Source organism: Cryptotermes secundus, unplaced genomic scaffold, assembly GCF_002891405.2.
Source record: "Cryptotermes secundus unplaced genomic scaffold, Csec_1.0 scaffold899, whole genome shotgun sequence".
In the NCBI taxonomy this organism is placed as follows: Eukaryota; Metazoa; Arthropoda; class Insecta; order Blattodea; family Kalotermitidae; genus Cryptotermes; species Cryptotermes secundus.
This window is the reverse complement of record NW_019731283.1, coordinates 354,790-375,989: the sequence shown is the minus strand read 5'-3', so window position 1 is coordinate 375,989 and position 21,200 is coordinate 354,790. Positions and strand designations below refer to the sequence as shown.

The following is a 21,200-nucleotide window of genomic DNA, read 5'->3' as shown; positions in this document are numbered from 1 at the left end:
TTATATCAGTGCAATTCAGTGATGCTATAAAGTATATGCCAGTGGCATCACTAAATACACTAATAGAAATAAGTGCACTTTACTTTGCCACTTATACTTTACCTTGCTTCTTAATGTTTCCATTTCTTCTGACCTTTTGGGCTCTGGTGATGGTGGCAGTGGTGGTAGTGAGTGCGTGGTGATAGCACTGTTGGTCTTCTCTGCCTCCTCTTCAGCCCCCTCCTTCACCATTTTGGAACTTACTTCCACAAAGTGGTCCTTTATCTAAACATTTTTCATAACAATGTCATCTACACCAATTAGTCCAGAGAAACAAATATTTTCTTTTTACCTTTTTACATGCATAGACACAGTAAAACCTTTCTAAAATGGAACCTGGATGAAGCACATATCTGCCATTATTAGGAAATTTCTCCATCCCTGTTAAAAATTTTCTGATATATAGGAACTGCTTAGTAATCAGTATGAAAATAAAAAGAATTTAAGAGAGAATATTGTGCTTTAACATTTACTATTTGTTAATTTTCTTGTATCCATAACAATGATTTCTGTCAGAAACTGGGAAGAACTTTACTGAATCACTGACAAATGCCAGTATGTGCAAAATACTTTAATATACTGTTTCTCAGCCCAAACTATACTGCAGCCCAGTCAAATAACCTAATTCTCTACCACTAACCATTACAATTATATAAATATATACAATTCTTAAATAAACATGGGGTTGGAGCTACATACACACACTGTGCAGAGACAGCCTGCACGACAAGGCAATGGTTGTTTAAAGAATCACCTTTTCCCAAGAGGTTTAAAAAAGAAAAGATGTTTGGAAGCAAATTTTTTGGAGTGGTAAAAACATGGGAAAAAATCAGGAAATGGAGAACATTAAATTTTCAGTATGAGTCTAGTCTACATATGTAACATGGATCTTTTACATGTAATATGGGTCTTTAATGTATGAGGTATGTGCTGTCATACTTTTATCTAGAATTTCATGTAGTAGACACCTGCCTCTAGTCCACAGTCACATGTAGGCAAAAATTTTACACTGTAAGTACCTGTGAACACGTCAGTCATCACATTTCAAGGCATTCAATCAAGAAATTTCATGATTTAAAATCAGGCTCACTACATGGAGTTATTCTTGCACTTACCCTCTGTATCCGCTCAGCATTGTCATCTTCTGTCCCAGGTACTGTTGCGGTATTCTCGGCGGAGGTTAATGTGGTTTCTTGTGACTGGATGAACGGCTTCACTTTCTTGTATCGTTCATATGGACACACAAATGTCACATGGTTTGGAGTGTCGATCTCTGCTTCAGCCTTCAGATAAATCAAACCACCAACATACAGATACACACATCACCTATAAAGTCAGCAGTAGGCAGCTATACTTACTACAATGTAGGGGAATAGGAATCAAGTTAGAAGAAAGAATGAGAAAGTCTTCTGTAATCACTACATAGTATGGTGGGTTAAAACCAAAGAAAGGCAATTGCATCCTGTCTTAAGTATTTATAAGATTCTACTGTTTCACAGCTTCTCATGTTTTCTTAAACAATAAATAACTATGCACAGAAGCTATAAAGGTAAGGTGAAAGTGTTCTCCTTGTGCTTAATTAATTAAGCAATATGCCATGAAGACATATGGAGAAGTGGAGGTATAGCTCCACCATTCCTGATGACAATACTATATGGAGGTGAATTATCAGCTTCACTCTCTGGCCACTTCACCCCCAGGGAAAGAGTCCCAGTACCCACTGGACCCATTGTGTGGGCCTCAGAGCTGGTCTGAATATTGTGAAGAAGAGAAAAATCTTTCCCATGCCAGGAATCGAACCCTGGTCATGCAGCCCATTGCCTGTTGCTGTATCTACTCAGCTATCCCAACTACACAGAAGCCACAGTAAACCAAACCTAAGTACATACTAATATTTGGTGACAGGAGACTACTACCTATAGTTTAAAATGCTATCACAGAAAAAGAGGCGTGGTATTCTAAATGAAACAATGATAATGATTATGGCAAATAATAAATGGGTGAGCAGTACGACATGATGAAATAAACTCTCAAGGAGTGCAACATACAATAACAGTTATATTCAGTGCAATTTAACTTTAAGCCATTTTGCAATTGTTGATGTTATGAATCCTGCATCTATCATGTATACCGATAAATGACTACAGTTTACTTAACAATTCTTTTTGACTAGGCTAGGAAGCATAAAATTATAAGATATGCCAATAATGAATTTGGAGGGATGTGGAAGAAAGTGGTTGTAGCCGATTAGAAAGTACTATCCTGAAATATGCCTGGAGCTACAAAAGAACCCCCCCCCAAAAAAAAAAACACAACAGGCTGCTCGATGCTGAGATTTACATCCAGGCTCTTGTTAAATACAAAACAGAAGTGCTACTAAACCTTGACATTTGCTGATAAGAGAGAAAATAACAAATCATCTTAATGAACTCAAGAATGGATGGAATAAGAAATTAGAAATCTCTTGGGATGTGACTAGCTGCAACATGGATAAGGACAATTTTTAGAAGAGATCTTCACCCAGAGTTATACTAATTGTATTCAATTTTTTCTTCATAATATATCTATAGATCAATTTCAAAATTTCAACACAAAAAGACTCAAAATTATCACAGAAATTTTCCTATAGATCTTCTGCCTAACAAATGAATCCAATGGCATTTAACGTTTATCATCTGGAAACAGAGGACTGAACTTTTCTGCTATTACAATGTCAGTGGCTGGATATTAACTTGGGGGTAATTATGTTTATAGTGGACAAAGTATAGTGCTAGGCCTATTATACTAGTATTCATGCCATCAGTAGTGTGGCACATGGATGGTAAAGTTAAAGAGCCATTAACCTTGCAAATATCACCGGAATGGCTAGATGTCCTGAAGCTGTTGAAATATGCAAGTGGACTAAACAAACAGGTTCTGATAATATGAACTAGACTGGCTATAAAACTGATTGAGTGCAATAGACCTTCAGTGTCAGCTGTACTGGATCAATGTATTCTAATATGCACTAAGTGAGAATGAAGTTAACAATATTTAATCAGTACTTCCTTTTCTGGATTTCAAAATGGAACTAGAACAGAGTTTCAAATTCAAGTAAACAGAGCACTTACACATAAACATCCCTTAGCATCAGATACATTACCTCAAACACAGATATCATCGGTTTAATCATCTGTATCTTCTTGGCACCAACTTCTGTTTCATTAATATTGTATGTGCTTCCAAGAAGTGTTGGAAGATCGTCCCTAAAATCCTGGATGTGTGTGAGATCATGAGGGCAGTGGAGAGCTCCATCTAGGTTCACTTTGTTCCAGTTCTGGGTACTGACCCTTGTCCACAACTCTTCCTCCAGGAGGGGCTAAACAAACCACACTTGAACTCAGACAATATCAGAACTATGTAGGATTTCAGGTACCCATTGCAGTGGTTATAAAGAGTTATATCTTCTGGGACATGATGCCATATAGTCTATTGAGAGACAACTGACATTTGAGAGGAACATAACACCTCCATCTTCAGGGTCAAAGAATGTGCCAAGCTAGAAACCAATATGAGACGGGCAGCAAACAGTGCTTATGTTATATTCCAGAAGACAGAACTCTTCAGTGTCAAAACTGAGAGTAGTTCATATATTGACCATTAGAAACATGGTCTCACAGGCATGTGATGGTGCAGGTAACTCTAGATAATGAGCTGCAGCATGACTGTATTAAAGTTTTGGGGACTCAGGATCAAATCTAAAGCCACACTGCAGGCACCACTGACAGCCACGTGAGACATTCCCAGTATCACATAAATATTAAGACTATTTACCATAATTACTGTTCAATCACTAATTTTCTCATCTTTGACACATCTACACAATTTAGTCATCAGTGCAGTTACTGAGAGACAGCATAATTAACTCTGTGGAGCAGAATCCCTCTTCAGAAGCTAAAAATTTCCCTTCTAGTCAAGAAATTCACCACCCTTTACAAACAGAAAACCTTAGCATTCTATATTAAAAAGGATGATCACCCACCCTGGGCCAGATATGAAAGTTTGTAATTTAGAGGGCTTTTGTCCACCTCCTTTTTGTACTGCTATGTTTATTAATCAGAAGACATTCACAGCATCATGAGCCACACATGGCCCAAAAACCGATTTGCACTAATCCATCCAGATGTCTGATGTGTTACAAAACCTGTCTACAATTGCATGCTGAGGGCTTCTATATAGGCAGTATGTAATTAAAGGATTATGAATTTAAAGCGTTTCCCTAAAACATCATTCATTTCATTACACGCATTGTTACTTCGACCATGTGTAAGAAATATTTGATAAATGTTTTTCTTTTAATTATTTTTAATTTCCTTTGCATTTGTTGCTGTTGTTGTTCTTCTTGACCAGGAGCATTCTTCCTTCATCTTTAAAATATCTACTACTATTTTCACTGTTAGGATTGTTTTCTNCCAAAAACCGATTTGCACTAATCCATCCAGATGTCTGATGTGTTACAAAACCTGTCTACAATTGTATGCTGAGGGCTTCTATATAGGCAGTATGTAATTAAAGGATTATGAATTTAAAGCGTTTCCCTAAAACATCATTCATTTCATTACACACATTGTTACTTCGACCATGTGTAAGAAATATTTGACAAATGTTTATCTTTTAATTATTTTTAATTCCCTTTGCATTTGTTGCTGCTGTTGTTCTTGTTGACCAGGAGCATTCTTCCTTTATCTTTAAAATATCTACTATTATTTTCACTGTTAGGATTATTTACTTTTCTTTATTTTATGTCTATTTATTTAAGAATATATTTCTTTATTTTATGCCTACTAATTCAAGAATAGATTTCAGTTAACAGGAGACTTCAACTTCTTTCTGATGTTCCAAACACAGAAAATTAGTATTGTGGAATGTAGGCCCGTTGCTATGTGATGACCGCAGAATAAACAACTATGCAGCAGCTGTTGAAAGCTGCTACCAAGCAACAGCAGTGAAGACATGTTTGTGCAACAGTCAACTGTAAAGTGTGGTCACACGCTGTATCAAAGTGTACAACAAATCTGATCATCAATTTAAAACCCACCTACAGTCACTCTATCACGTGACAGTATTATTAATTTATGCATCTGCCAATATCAAGAGTCCATAAGGAATCAGAAATCTTTTATAAATGAGGAGTATAAATAAAGCAAGTACAGTTATTTTACTTTCATTTTCCAAGTCGTGTCTATCTCTTGCAGATATCATTCCAGCAACTGGTAGAATAATATAACAGATGTTGAGGTTCTTTACCTTCACAAGGGGCTGATCTCGAGCTTCCAAAACTATGGTGTGGAGCTTATGCAGGTTCTGTCGTACAATGGGAGGAATGGGGTTGCAGCATGCCAGTATACCTTGCATTTCTCTTGGAAGAGATTCAGCAATCTGAAGCATCATGTGGTTTGGCAGTACATACCTGATGGAGAACATGCAAGCACAGTAAGATCTTATATCCAGAACTTGAAGGTTCTCTGAGAACCAAGGATCATGGGCACTAAACTGAAGAATGTCTCAACTGTTTGATAAATGTGNATTAATTTATGCATCTGCCAATATCAAGAGTCCATAAGGAATCAGAAATCTTTTATAAATGAGGAGTATAAATAAAGCAAGTACATTTTACTTTCATTTTCCAAGTCGTGTCTATCTCTTGCAGATATCATTCCAGCAACTGGTAGAATAATATAACAGATGTTGAGGTTCTTTACCTTCACAAGGGGCTGATCTCGAGCTTCCAAAACTATGGTGTGGAGCTTATGCAGGTTCTGTCGTACAATGGGAGGAATGGGGTTGCAGCATGCCAGTATACCTTGCATTTCTCTTGGAAGAGATTCAGCAATCTGAAGCATCATGTGGTTTGGCAGTACATACCTGATGGAGAACATGCAAGCACAGTAAGATCTTATATCCAGAACTTGAAGGTTCTCTGAGAACCAAGGATCATGGGCACTAAACTGAAGAATGTCTCAACTGTTTGATAAATGTGCAAGTACGTATGTTTATGTACACACGGTAGTTGTCTACCATAGTTCTTAGGTTCATTTGTTATATAGATAGCTTAGATGAGACAGCTGGGACCTATCAGTGGGGGAGGCATTGTATTTTATTAATGAAGAAATTGTTTTCACACCGAGAAGAGGGAGAATTATTTTGTAATATGAAAAGAGATAATATAAGGAAGATGAAAGTATAATTTTGTTTAATTATTACAGAGGAAAGGATTTTTATAAACTGAATTTTTCTATATGTCACTGCAAAGCAGAGACACATTAAGTGTCACTGTCAAAGCTCAAAAGAACTGAAATACATAGTGGCTGCTGATTGTTTTCATTTGTTCTCCCATTATCAATTCAAATGTATATTAGTTAAGTTCAAAATTCAGTTTTCTTGGAGAAACAGCTAGCCCGGCATGGAAAATCATAGTACGGTGGCATGGCAACAGATATGCTGGATTATGATCTATGAACATATACATGTGGTATGTGCATGGTGCACTGATGGGCGGTGTATCAATTTTGATGATGATTAAGTTGAAGAAAGTTAAGAAGAGTATGTTGTTGTGAAAATTTCTATTGACTTACAGTCTGTAGTGAGTACTAGTCTCATTCAGGGAACTTTTAAAATGAGGGCTTCACTGCAAGTGAGGTTCATTACCAAATACATGATCACGAGCTTTATATGCCACTATCAATATATCTAAAAAATAAAATTCTACAAATTCTAAGTTTTCTCAAAGCTGTAACTTAAATGCAAAGAACTTTGTGGTACCAAATGCAAGAAGGCAAATTCAAATGCCACCCACTGTGCCTGATTAAAATAATTAAATTATATAAAAGTAATAAAAATTAAATTTTTAATTAGCATCAATAATTAGGGCAAGTAAATGTTAAAGCAATGAATTATGGACTCACCCTGTACTCTCGTCATCCTCCCTGGAAATTCTGTCACGCCATCGATACAATTCCCGCAGAGCATACAACTGGCGATTGTCAAACAGTCTTTTATTGCGTCGGTACAGGGTCATATGGCTGTCTTCTCGGAAAACTGGCTTCTCATATCTCTGTGAAAACACAAACATAACAAACAGTGCCACAGAACTGTCCCCCGATCAGAGGGGAACACAGAATTTATATTCATACAGGATTTTCTCAGCAAGGTGAAGCTTTCCCTGTAACAGTATGTCAAGACCCATAGGTCTGTGAGAGGTCGAGGCTCTCACATTTTCTAGACATTCGGTTCACAGATGGAGGTGTGGTTGTTAGCCTTATGCGCTGGCCACTCTTTACCCACCCCCCACTGGGAAAATTCCTGGTACTCATTTCTGTTAGAGGCTGAGTCGACTCCAGGGCCATAGTGCAGCTAGAAGGATTAGGTCAAATGAAAAGTCCAGTGTCCTCATTGGGAATCAATCCTGTGACCTTCCAGCTTGTAGCATAGTGCCTCAACCAACTAAGCTACCATGTGCCTCTGACCCTAAACAACAAATTATATTATAGTGTCTACGTAAAAATGTAACTTTCCTGTCATGTGCAATTTGCTGTATACTACTCCAAGCATATAAGGCAGCTGAGGTGGCTACAGCCATCTGGTAGTCTCAGTTTAGGGTTTGCAAATATGGTTGAATCCTGTTCTTATTTTGTTAATTACACAACTAATCATTAATTCCTTCTGATCTTTGTGCTTAAATATTGCAATAAAAACATTTCATTTAACTGCATATGCCTAAACTTTTTCCTGATTTCTGTGCTTAAAAACTATAATGAAAACATTTGCTTGTGAATGAGAATCGATTGTCATTATCTTCTGTGGCAGAGAAAGCACTCCACAGATGCCATTGCTTACATGGAATTCCATCATAGCTTTGTGTTCTGGCCTCTGTACTGGAAGTTCCTGTAACCTGCCTAATACTGTATTGTCAAGTCAGTGTCATGTTGTATAGGATGGACATGCTTTAACATCAGAAAGTAGTATGAACTTTGTGGACCTTGAATCGTTCACTCACAACACAGTGGTTATGACACTTCACAATGACATAAAACTGAATATTATGGACTGCTATAACTGGGTAGTAGTTTATATCAACACAAACAGCACAAGTCACAAGAGACTGAATACACATCCCCTTTTTACCCTTACTGATTACAGATACCACCAACTGCTGTAGCGGTTTCTTTCATTTCCCTCATTTACAACCCATAACGGAAAGTAAGATGGCACTGATGACAATAAATCAGTACTTTTGTTATGTAAGGATCCACAAGTGGCCAGAAAAAAATAATTAGAAAAAATTTACTTATAACACGATACATACCCACCCACGTCTTGGCCACAGAAAATAAATTATCAAATAAATTTTGTAGTTTTCATGTAACAATATATTACAACCAGTTCCTTTGCTTTCACTATCTTCATAAATTATAAAATTTCAGCACAGTTCCCATGTAATTAGTAATGCTATGAACTTTCAGTTCCTGAATATAGAGTTCACAACAAACTTCAATTAACTGACAATTTTCATAACTTCTCACAATTTTTAATTGGGGTTCAAATGAATGGATTAACTAAAAGGTTAAAAAAATTTGAGTGGGAGTGAAATACTCATAAATTAAACTGAAAAAGATACCACAAAGCATAGCAATTGATTAAAATCAAAACATTAATATACAACCCTTGCATTTGCCTGACTTGAAGGAATACATTAAGTACTAACTGTCTTGCATATCTCAGTGCTTTGCTGGAAGACAGACTGTAGGAGGTTCTTTTGTCCATTGGCTGCATCCAACAATGCATTCTGCATCATGTCATAAATGTAGAGCAAGTAGTGGGTGTCCTTACGAGCATACATCACCAACTCATCAGGTAGTGGCCTGCAAACATATATGTGTTTGTTTCTACACTTTTGCTGAGTGGCATACAGATGTGTTGATATGCTAGCAAAGTCCCTTCAGACCATCAGGTGTGTCTACTGATTAAAAATGACCAGTTTCAGGGTCCACCTCTATTGTGAAAGCTTATTTATTTATTTATTTATTATTTATTTTATTAAAGTTCCAAGTGATATCAGACATATTATTTAATACAACCTTTAATTATATTGTAGCATGCAGAGCCACTGCTATGCAACAACTGCAAGATGGGAAAATATGCCAGAGCCATTTCCAAGCGATGGCTTGGTAAACATGTTTCTACAAAACAAACAACTGAACAATGCCCATTGCTAGACAGCAGATTCTTAATAATGAAACAGTTGGACAACAATGGAAGAGCTATGTTTTCTACGTTGTTCGTGCCGAGAGGTTATAACGACAAGGTGAGAGCTTTGTTCAGTTCTGCACAGGAGTCTGTGAAGAGAGGATTTGAGCTGGAGGCAGAGGAATACCCAGTGTTGGAGCCATTACCAGGAAATGTCTAGTAAAGGATCAAGAACACTAAACTGTGTGCTCTTAGTGAATGGTAAAGTGTGGAAATAGCAATAGTGTCATAGTTATTTGTAGTTACAACCTGTAAGCGGCCAATAAATCTATTCACCAATCCAAACCCTATCTATAGTCACAAATATTACATGATGATATAACACATGCGTTTAATTAGAAGGGACTCTTGGTTTGTTCTGGATAACGATGTCAACTTTTAAGTCTGAACCCATCACATGCAATATTTGTTTTTGCTTCTGAAGACAATAAAATAGTCAAATAACCCAGCCCATGTTTTGACAATAATTATATACATACTACATACTCCTTAGCAGAACCAAATCATCTGTTGCTAAACATTGTAACGACAATGCGCCCTCAAAGCTAAGGTGATACAAATACAGCGGGTATTATTTCGATTAAAAAATTAAATACACATGGATTTGAAATGACTGATATCAGGAGAGAAATCCCAACATGGAGTTATTCTGATAAGGTTTCATATACAGAGACTACAGTATTAGTGAGATAGTACAATGATTACCTGATTCTCCAATCTGCAAGCTGATAGTGTTTGTCTGCTACCACATTACAATAATGCTTCATCAGGAAAGCTAATGACAGCTGTGCGAAGTTGAGGAGTTTGGCTCCTTCATGTGTATCAAACATGTTCACCACGTACACGCTCAGGTCTCGCTGTAGCCATTCTACATCATGGATGGCCCCATGAAACACCTACCACAAACATGTTATATTGTTACTATAACTAAACCCACAATATCACAGGTGCATGAAGGACTGCAATGTAACATTCATGTAATTAGAAAAAATGTTTACCACACTGTATAGGCAGCATTTAATGAATAAAGTACATCTAGTATCTCTCTAGACAATAAAATCATTATGGTGCTGTATATGCTTATTCCCCCTCGTTGGTGTCTCCACCTTATCGTGGTGAGGGGGTTTGAGTATGCCAAGGACCCTGAGAGCTATACCAGTGATAGCGTAGCTACTGGCAGGGCCTCCCTTGCTGGACAGGTCAAAGGGTAGGCATCAGACGAAGAGAGACCAAAAACCGGAAGCAGCGTCATCGGTAGCGACTTGAAGCACAGAGCAAATGATGCTCGAGATGGTTCAAGTCCGTATAGCAACAGGCGTGACCAGAGTGGTTTGAACGGCTGTTGTACTGCGATGTGGAAAGCAAATGGAAAAACTACCACATTATCACTTTTCCTGGATAGTCTCTTTCCAAAAACAGAAGATCGCATTAAGTGGAGGAACTGTTTTGGAAGAGACTGTGGACCCGTCGTCTGACAGATTACTGATGAATGAATGAATGAATATGCTTATTAGTAGCTCATATACCATTGTCATGAACTTTTAGATCTTAGAAGTTATGACTGGCCTGTAAGTACAAAACAATGTCCTTAACATAATAATAAAAAAGTAAAGCCATCCCATTAACAATATTCACATGCAATATGAACTTCTGAATTGGGGGCAAAAATAGTGCTACTGACTGTCAGATCCTGAAATGCTGCATGTACTAGATCCTTGCAAAATAAGAACTTGAATCAACACCATATTATATAACATACAATGACATCAAAATAATAAGAAATCTATATAATGAAACCTCTATATTGTGAGAATTTATAATATTCCTACGAACATTTTTTGTATATGTCTGATCTGGTGAGATGGATGAGTTGCAACCCATCTCCTCACCAGATCGGACATATATACATAAACGGAGGTGCCCGTCAAATAGAAATCAAAATTAAATAACGTACAATATAGCAACAGACCTCCAAGCACCATAACAACTGTCTGTGTATACAGCATGTCTCCATAAGCAACAGCATATTGTTACGATTACAACTACCTACTTTGGAATATAATTCATGTATGACTCTTAAGTGTACTTTAATTATGTAACTAGTACATTTTAAGACTTTCATTTTCAATGTAATTTTATATTATTGTATACTATTCGAAAAATCTAATACTACATCATGTAATTAGCATGCAATTCAATAGCTAAAGAAGTTTTTAAGTGTATTTACCTGATGACAGCTTCTTGAAAGCTGAAACATGTAGTAAAAGTACTACTTGATACAACAAATATATATTATCAAATGTTGTGTTGTGATGGCTTTCAATAAAAGAAATATATAATACACAACAGGATGCATTCACTGAAAAAAGGTGGAGACACTATTACCAATATTTGCCTTGAAGGCATGATATGTATGCAAAGGAGTGATATTAAGATGTTTACCTTGATGATGCTTGGTTTGGTGAAGATCTCATTGAGGCAACAGAGTTTGTCCCTGAGTAGCAGTGTGTCAATGATGTAGTCTGTATCTCTTGTTGAGATCTGCATTAGGCATGTAAACCCTTGGAAAGAGCGGTATGAGTGATGCTGAAACAAAACACTTGCCATTAACTAATTACAATGTCAGATCACACACCAAGCATACTCGGATCATGAATGCCATTGTTCAGTACCTCGAGATGTATCATCTTCTTTCTTAAGAAATCTGTTGTTGTGTTTTACTAGGAAACAAAAATTTTCAAAATTATAAGCAGAAAAATAAGCGGAAAATGGGAGCACAATAAAAATCATGCCCAGTTAAATATTACTGTGATGAGGTTCTACTTTATTTGGTGAGGAACTACACTGATGGAGAAGCCAAAGCAAGCAGATTTAAGGTTATGAACCTCACATATGAAGCATGGAACTAACATTAATTTGTATTTGATCAATGAATAAATAGTCACTCAACAAGTAAGGATCTAATTCTGTTCTTCGTAAAGCAACTAAACATAAACTGTTACCGCTGTGAATGTCCTACCTCCAAGTCCACAGCAATTTCTGAATAACTGGAGAGGTCTTGCAGGAGACCAGGTAGCTGGTCTGCTTGTTCCACCATGACCAGTGGTGTTTCTTCAAGCTGCTTATACATACGTGGCTTCACACGCTCCAGCTGTTTGGCAGATGGAGTAAAACGTTCCAACTCAAATTCATAAGGATGACTGAAACTGTAAGGGAGGAAAAATTGAGATGAATAGAATTTTCATGTACTGATTATGCAGTCAAGACATTTTAGCATAAGTCGAAAGGAAATCACTGTTACAAGTTTTATTAAAGCCAGTTACTTTCCAAAAATCTCCTATGCGAAGTCCACATATCTGAAAGAACAATGGCTGTTCTAAGAATGGTACATAATGTTCTGTTGATAAGTGTCTTGGATTGGGAGAAATACCTCAACAAACTAGCAAAAAAATATTACTGACTGTAACCTCATTAGATGGCCGGTCACAGTAGCTGAGCGGTCTAAGGTATGCACTGTCTTCGCTCACTCGGAAGCCGGGATCGTGGGTTCGAATCCCACTCAGGGCATGGCTGTTTGTGTGTGTTTTTCTGTGTATGTCTACAGGTAGAGGCCTTGCGACGAGCTGATCACTCGCCCAAGGAGCCCTACCGAATGTGTAAGATCTAGTAAACCGAAGTGAAACGGAGAGTTTCATGGAAGCAGGCCTAGGCCCAAATTGGGGCTGTAGCATCACAGGAAAAAAAAACCCCTCATTAGCTGACCAAGTCACTGATTCACCCAGAATACTACTACCTTTCCCTGATTATTAACTGAAGTCACATGAGCTTACATCAGCTTTATCAGAATGAGTAAAGAGAAATTTAGCTCATAATAATAATATAAATTTGATAACACTGCTCATGTACATTCATATTTAATAAATTTCTAAATTCCTAATCCAAAGAGTTATCAATTGAGTCAGGAATAACTATAAGAAGCAGTCTTGAGAAGCCACCAGTCAATGAACTTGAGAATTCCTGCAATTTATGGAACCCAAAGAATCAATACTGTATTCATAAAAGCCCAACCACAGCATCAATACACTGTCCCTTATCTAAGCCAGATGAATCCAGCACACGCCCTCCAAACCTACTTTTTAAGATCCAGAATATTATTCATATGTTCACTCTTCATACAGCTATTTTAAAATGACAAACAAAATTACAAATCTAAGAAAAATCGGAGATGTAAGTTGCAAAATTGTGGAATACAGCTATAGGCATTTCATTCACACAATAAATATTAATAAAATGAGGTATGAAAGCGTCTAGAACCTCAAACAGGAACAACATTATCCAAATCTTACACTCTTATATAATTTATACACAGGACTAAAAAAATATACACTCAAAAAAGTGAACTCTGTGGTTTTAGTTCCTAAGTGAACTATGCCGACCGAGCGACTGCCACTTGTCGGCAATGTTACTGCCAACTTTAGCAGATAGAGGGTGTTGCGTGGTGAGCGCAACGAATCCCCATGGCCATTAATTTCGGTTTTCTAGGTTGGAGCCGATATTTCCTTGAAATAGCTCAATTATCCTCATGAGGCTGAGTGGACATGGCTGTTAATTTCGGTTTCCTAGACTGGAGCTGCTACTTTCTCNTTCCTAAGTGAACTATGCCGACCGAGCGACTGCCACTTGTCGGCAAAGTTAATGCCAACTTTAGCAGATAGAGGCTGTTGCATGGTGAGCGCAACAAATCCCCATGGCCGTTAATTTCGGTTTTCTAGGCTGGAGCCGATATTTCCTTGAAATAGCTCAATTATCCTCACGAGGCTGAGTGGACATGGCTGTTAATTTAGGTTTTCTAGACTGGAGCTGCTACTTCCTTGCAATAGCTGAGGCTGAGTGGACCCCATTACTTCTCAGAAAATTTGGAAGCACCGGGAATCAAATCCACACCTCTGCATCTGCAGCAAGGAACTCTGACCACTAGACCACAGAGGCAGTCTAAAAAAATAAATACACTTGCCAAACAAAAATAACAAGGACTAGACGTAGGGTTATTTTTAGCCATAATCTTGCTCTGTGGTTGTAATTAACTCCTCTAATATAAATCTTGGAAACAGACTACCTGCTTAAGGAAAGGTGACTTTGGTTGTACTTCCTGAGTTCTCACATTAACATAACTGAGCCATCATCATAGTTCAATATGAATGTGGTTATTTCAAAGAGTAATTTTAAAATCAGGTTTGATGTATTTCTCCAATTTATATTATGGTTATTTGGTATGAATGTTCGCAACTACTACATGATATGCCAACATGACAATTACCTTTCTTCACCATCTTCTGTCAACTGCAGTGTTATGGCTAGAGGCTTTAAAGAATTTGGTTTTTCTTTAATACGGGGTTCAAATGGTGATGAAGAATTGTCAATTTTATCCTTGAACTCAATCTGAGGACGCCGAATATTCTTTGCAGTAAGCAATCGGACAGGCTGTGGACCAGAACTGCTACTCTGGGATAAATTTTGCTAAACAGAGAAACAGACTGTAAATTCATGATCCTTCACGTCCATCTGTGATGTTTATCTTACACTTTCACATCCATTCAATTTCAGTCTCTTACAGCATTTAAAAATTTCCAGTGACAAACATTTATTAGTTCAGAATTCAGAATTTCTTTCAAATTTCAGCAAATATACGGCATATTGTGATATGTATAAATTTATATTTATTACTGTAGTTCCATCAATTACAGGCTGTAATTCACACACTATGTTAAAGTACAGTCATTTCTTGATATACATGATTTCAGTTGAATATGACAAAATTATACACACTGATTTATTTACATAATCTTAATTGTCACTTTAATGTACTTAAATGATCAATATAACAGGAAACAAGGCAGGAATCTCAATAGGAAGTGGCCTCCGTAGTCTAGAGGTAACATTCCCACATCATGACTTGTAGTACACGGGTTCAAATACCCGGTNGTAAATTCATGATCCTTCAAGTCCATCTGTGATGTTTATCTTACACTTTCACATCCATTCAATTTCAGTCTCCTACAGCATTTAAAAATTTCCAGTGACAAACATTTATTAGTTCAGAATTCAGAATTTCTTTCAAATTTCAGCAAATATACGGCATATTGTGATATGTATAAATTTATATTTATTACTGTAGTTCCATCAATTACAAGCTGTAATTCACACACTATGTTAAAGTACAGTCATTTCTTGATTTACATGATTTCAGTTGAACATGACAAAATTATACACACTTATTTACATAATTTTAATTCTCACTTTAATGTGCTTACATGAAAAAATGCAGGAATCTCAATAGGAGACNGCTGGCTGGGTGGGACTGATGGTAAGCACCAGTACTGGTAGGATATAGAGACTGGTAGAAATCATAGAGGGAAGCACAATGGACCAATACAGGTCTCAGTGCATGGGGAAACCCACCCTCTCTAATAACTAACTAATCTCAATAGGAGATGACAACAAAAGCTGTGTATAATACAGTTGCGCAGAAGAATGGGCAGGGTAACTTGGGTACGAGAGAGGAGCCAGGCATGTTTTGTCTCAGTCCAATTCTAGCTGCCATTTCCCTTGCATTAACTCAGTCTACTCATTAAACTTTATACTTTGTGGTAAGCACATGTCCTCTGTGTGGAAGGAACACAACACAACACAACTACTTGGCCTCTGCCTCACTGGAATGGTCAATGGATAAATTTTCTTTCTTTGGGCCAGTGAGGCATCCCTCGTCTTCAACACAAGAAGACAAAAAACCAGATCACACAGAAGAAATGTTAGTCTGAGTAAAATAAATCTCTAAAGCCTTTTACTGTCTCAGTTTTTAAGTTATACTTAAGAAAACTGTAAGATCTGAAACAGAATAATCCTTAAAATTAAGTAACGAACCAGCTTCTTTATAAAATACATCTTGGGCTGTTACATTTCTTAATACTGAATGAGTACTAAGGTCTATCAAGTGTAAAAAGTTTAATACAAGAATATAAAAGTTATTTTGATTGGACTATCATTTTAGTCTTGATGTATGCTAGTAGAAACCCTCTTATGACTATTCCTGTTCAAACACATACGTAAAGTATTTCTTTATAGTGTTAGCAATGCCTGCTGATGATGGTCATTAGTGGGAAAGACAATCTTTTACATTCTCCTATGCAACCTGTTACATTTGATGGACCTTACTATTCATTCATAAACTACCCAATGTATTTTACACAAATAAATATCTATAACCTTCTGGATTTGCTTGGCCCATGCATGCCAACCTCTCCATTTTCCTTCATTTCTTATGAAAAATTAGTACCTGACTTAAGCAATATTAATTTATGCAACACTGTTCAGGAATGCGCCTACCACGCACATCAAGAAATGACTGTACACATAGCATAAACAAGTTTGCCACCATTAAAAAGACAGGATATATGAAAAAGCATTGTGATCATAAAGTTTATGTTTTCAGCCCCCTTGATTATGAAAAAGTAGTTTTTGGTTCTACTTCCTGGGATCTAAAACCATGTAGTCCAGTGAAAGTCAACTGACAGTTTGAAGAAACATGCTGTTTCTTGTTCAGCTTACTCTTCGACCCTGAAGATGGAGGTGACATGTTCTTCCATAATATCAGTTGACTTTCAATGGTTTCATGGTTTCATACATACCCTAGAAGACAGAGCCCTTCAGAATTATATATTATCAACAAGATAAAATTGTCACTTTCTGGCATAGGTGACAATATTTTATCCGTTTTGGTATAATAGTTCCACTTAAAAAAAATGGTTTCTATGTGATGCCAAGCTGCATAATGTCTCATATTAAACTTGTATCACATTCTCTCCCAAGTGTCCATTTCATCCACTTCAAATATGTATGATAAATAACATGACCTCTGCAAATTTTTACCATGATCACAAAGATGCCTTATGTGATTATTCCAAATAAATGTTCTTCCAAACATTACTATGAAAGACCTTATACAATCAGACAAAAAACTTCAAAGAGAATATGATTATACTCACTGACTGGACTAGGTTCCAACTTCCATTAACAGGTCGAGTACAGGAACTCACAGCTTCCACAAGGATAGGTTCAGGATTCCGACGGATACCTGACACCTCATCCAAGTTGCAGGCCTACAGTAATCAGCATAATGACACAGGTTTATATTGATTAACCATGAAACATATATGGGGTAATTTTAATGAAAAGAACATACCTAGATCACAACACTATAAGGGGAACAAAAATCATTTATTGTTTATATGGTATATTTTAGAGTCCTGAAGGAATTGTTTTGTATGTTGTAATGCTATAAGAATATTACTGATGTGTGTGTTCAGATGACACCACAGGTACAGCACATATTAAATTAAAATGATTCAATGATTCAACTATATTGATCATTACAAGTAAATATTTTATGCTACTGCCATGCTGTTATTTCATGTTCCCCTAAAACTTAGCTCACAAAAGTTCCATACTTTTCAGATATACATATCACCATAATACTCTATAGCTTTTTATATATATTTTCATATTAATTCTTGTCAAACATATTAATTCAGCAAATAACTCACACTTTATTGTGTACAACTGAGTTTTACTGGTCTAAAATACAATGTCACTATATGTTTCAGCTCATAGAGCCATCTTCAGGTGATATAATTAAGAAGTCTTTTGCCACTGAACTATGACTCCTATATGGATCCATATATTACAGTTTATACAGATTATACAGTTGTTTTAAACTATATAATCTGGTGTATAAAGGTGATTACACAAATGACAGAAGTACAGAGTATTTTTCCAATTTTATTTTGAAATGCACCGAGATAAGGGTAATACACTCACTCATGGAGCTGAGCCCTTCTTGAGAACCTGCCAATTGTGCAATTACTAAAGAATTTCCCAGAATTTTATGGAACCCGAAGGTTCATTACCACGTTCATAAGAGCCTTATACGGGTCCCCATCCTGAGCCAGATCAATCCAATCCATACCATCCCATCTCTCTAAGATCGATTTTAATGTTGTCCACCCACCCATGTCTTGATCTTCCCACCAATGTCCTATATGCAATCCTCTTCTCCCCATCCGTGCTACATGCCCTGCCCATCTCACCCTCCTTGACTTGATCATTCTAATTATGCTTGGAGAAGAGTACAAGTTATGCAGCTCCTCATTATGCAGTTTTTTCCAACCTCCTGTCACTTCATCACTCTTTGGTCCAAATGTTCTTCTCAGCACCCTGTTCTCAAACACCCTCAGTCTGTGTTCCTCCCTTAATGTCAGAAATAAAGTTTTACACCCATACATAACCACAGGCAAAATTATAGTTTTGTATATTCTTTTTTTATGTTTTTAGACAGCAGACAAGAAGACAAAGGTTCTGGACTGAATGGTAGCAAGCATTACCTGAGTTAAATCTCTTCCTAATTTCCTTCTGAATGAGGTTTTGATTTGTTATAGTCATTCCCAAATATCTGAATTGTGCCACATTTTCAAAACATCTGTTACCTATCTTTATGTCATGGAAATGAGGGTAAGGGTAATAAATATAAGAATCACGATTCAGCGGTAAGACTTGTTAATTGTATTACCTGAGGATTGCTCTATGAGCCGAAACATGTAGCAACACCACATTCTAGACCAATAAAACCCAGCTGTACACAATAAAGTGTGAGTTATTTGGTGAATTGTGGTGTTAAATAGGAATTAATACGAAAATTTATATTCAGTATAAACACAACAGGATGCATTCCATAACGACTTAGAATTGTATTCCAAAATTTTAAAACACTAAAAGAGAATTGAATGACTTCGCACCCATTATTTTAAAAACTGCTGTATAAATATGTGTATGTAATTGTACTCAATAGTGCCCTTACCACTCGCTCCAAAATAGAATCATTTGCATCCACAATCAAATCAAACTTCTCTTCAAAGTCTCTTCTCAAAATATTTCCTCTGAGACCCTGATGATGAAGTACCAGTGATATTCTAAGAAAAAAATACACAAATTCAACACATGATTTTTATTACTGGGTCCATTTTCAGCAGCTGCTTACAAGAGTAACCAGTTTACAACCACACAATTTTAATATGATGATAATTAAGATCTAATTGTGATGATGATACATTAGTACAAATATTATGTTTTCAGACATTATCCATCATCCTGTCTTTATCTAAAAACATCGTCCTGTTTATTTTTCAAAACACATTTTGGAGGCTGGATTCTGTCTTCATCTTCAGGTAAAACTTTGTCAATTGGGACAAATCGATAGAGCTAGTCCCTATCTCCAGGCACCAAGATGGGATATACAAGTCAAACACAGCATAAACCATCTGTGAGAGCTATGAAAACATTAAATTATTAAAAACTCAACATATCTGAGGCCTTGCATCAGAGAACTATCATCAGAGAAACCATCACTGGAGGAAGCAATACTCCTTATGGTACCAACACAAGAAAAATATATTTTCCCACTAAATCTACACTTGACAGTTATAGTTTCTTGACTTCTGCTGTGAAAATGGGGCTGTAGATGGGAGAGATGTCAAAACAAAGTCGGCTAATCAGATTGTCCTGCAGAGACATGTGGGCTGACTCCTTGTATTTCCTGTATGTGGTGTTGGGCTCAATTTGGAAGGCCTTCACTTCATTCCAACAAAATAAACAGGACAGTGGTTTTAGATAAAAGCAGGACGATGGCTGTCAAAAAATATAATACTTTTATAATTCTTATTTTTAATTATGTTAGGTCACCAATAAGAGATGTATTATCAGAAATCGTTAAATACAATAGTATTACTAATAGGATAAGACAGGTATATTAGAATATTTCGTTGCGCATAGCATCTAAATAGAAATCAAACTCAGTAATAGCAGGTTGGGGGAATAGGTAGGACAGAATATAAAGAGGTCTAGATCCTTAGCCTACTTCTAAAACTGTTTGAGATTCTGCTACAGTGGGTCTACTTTGGAGACCTCATTCTTCAATAGTAGTGCTGAATCTAAAGATTACAAGAGTATCCAATGAAACATATGCAAGTTTCACCTAGTATTTTTTGTAACCTGAATACTTGTGCATCACGGTTTTTACAGCCACAACAAGTACAACACACTCATAATCTTTATGTCTGGCAAATGAACTCACTACAGTTTATATGTCAAGAGCAGAATACAGTACAGTACAGTACAATAAGCAAAATCGTGAACAGGTGAAATATGTAACGTAATTTTCTATTAAATATTTGTTTCTCTGGCATTTTACCACAATATCAATGTAATGTTTCCTGTTAAACTTACAGCTTTAATACACGGGCGCCTTCAGCATCCATGACCTTTTTAAATGATGGAAATGTTGTGTAATAATCCCAATTCTTACCAGTCGGTAAACTATTTGAACTTCTTGTTGCTTCTACAACGGCCTTAAAACTAGCCTGAAAAAGATGTCACATTATTAAACAACTGTTATTTTTAGAAGTAAAATCTTGCATGTGTTATTCATTTACAAAACAATGCAGTTACCAAACCTGATTATACTCAAATTTAACATAAATTATTCAATAAATAAATAAAAATTAGCCCACTTCTCTGAATTCTTCAAATGATCTGTAGCCTGGAAGGATATCTTCATTATTTTTTGACTCCATCTTGTCCGTACACGCTTCTTCCTTGACACATACACTATTATTAACCTCCACTTTGAAAACCCGATTCACCATTCTCTCCAACACCTCTCTTCAGCGTCTACCAATTGATGTAATTGATCTAATTACAGCCGTTGTTTCCATTGCTCCTACTACTCTCGCGTTGGGTCCTGGTCCTGGGCTCCTATTGGCGATATG

General features: G+C 36.6%; 1 protein-coding gene across 1 annotated transcript in view; it reads right to left on the bottom strand.

Moving 5' to 3' along the window:
- The window catches only part of LOC111866914 (exosome component 10), a 25,148-nt gene extending 3,948 nt beyond the window's left edge, over positions 1-21,200 (bottom strand). Inside the window, exons 1-14 of the mRNA XM_033752472.1 lie at positions 20,943-21,200; positions 20,659-20,792; positions 19,235-19,346; positions 17,367-17,480; positions 14,642-14,841; positions 12,344-12,530; positions 11,767-11,910; positions 10,030-10,220; positions 8,783-8,939; positions 6,984-7,132; positions 5,781-5,943; positions 3,182-3,397; positions 1,155-1,322; positions 103-264 (exon numbers count right to left, since the gene is read on the bottom strand). Coding sequence (XP_033608363.1) covers positions 103-264; positions 1,155-1,322; positions 3,182-3,397; positions 5,781-5,943; positions 6,984-7,132; positions 8,783-8,939; positions 10,030-10,220; positions 11,767-11,910; positions 12,344-12,530; positions 14,642-14,841; positions 17,367-17,480; positions 19,235-19,346; positions 20,659-20,792; positions 20,943-21,077 — 2,232 coding nt within the window. The 5' untranslated portion in view covers positions 21,078-21,200. The remainder of the gene's footprint in view (positions 1-102; positions 265-1,154; positions 1,323-3,181; positions 3,398-5,780; positions 5,944-6,983; positions 7,133-8,782; positions 8,940-10,029; positions 10,221-11,766; positions 11,911-12,343; positions 12,531-14,641; positions 14,842-17,366; positions 17,481-19,234; positions 19,347-20,658; positions 20,793-20,942) is intronic.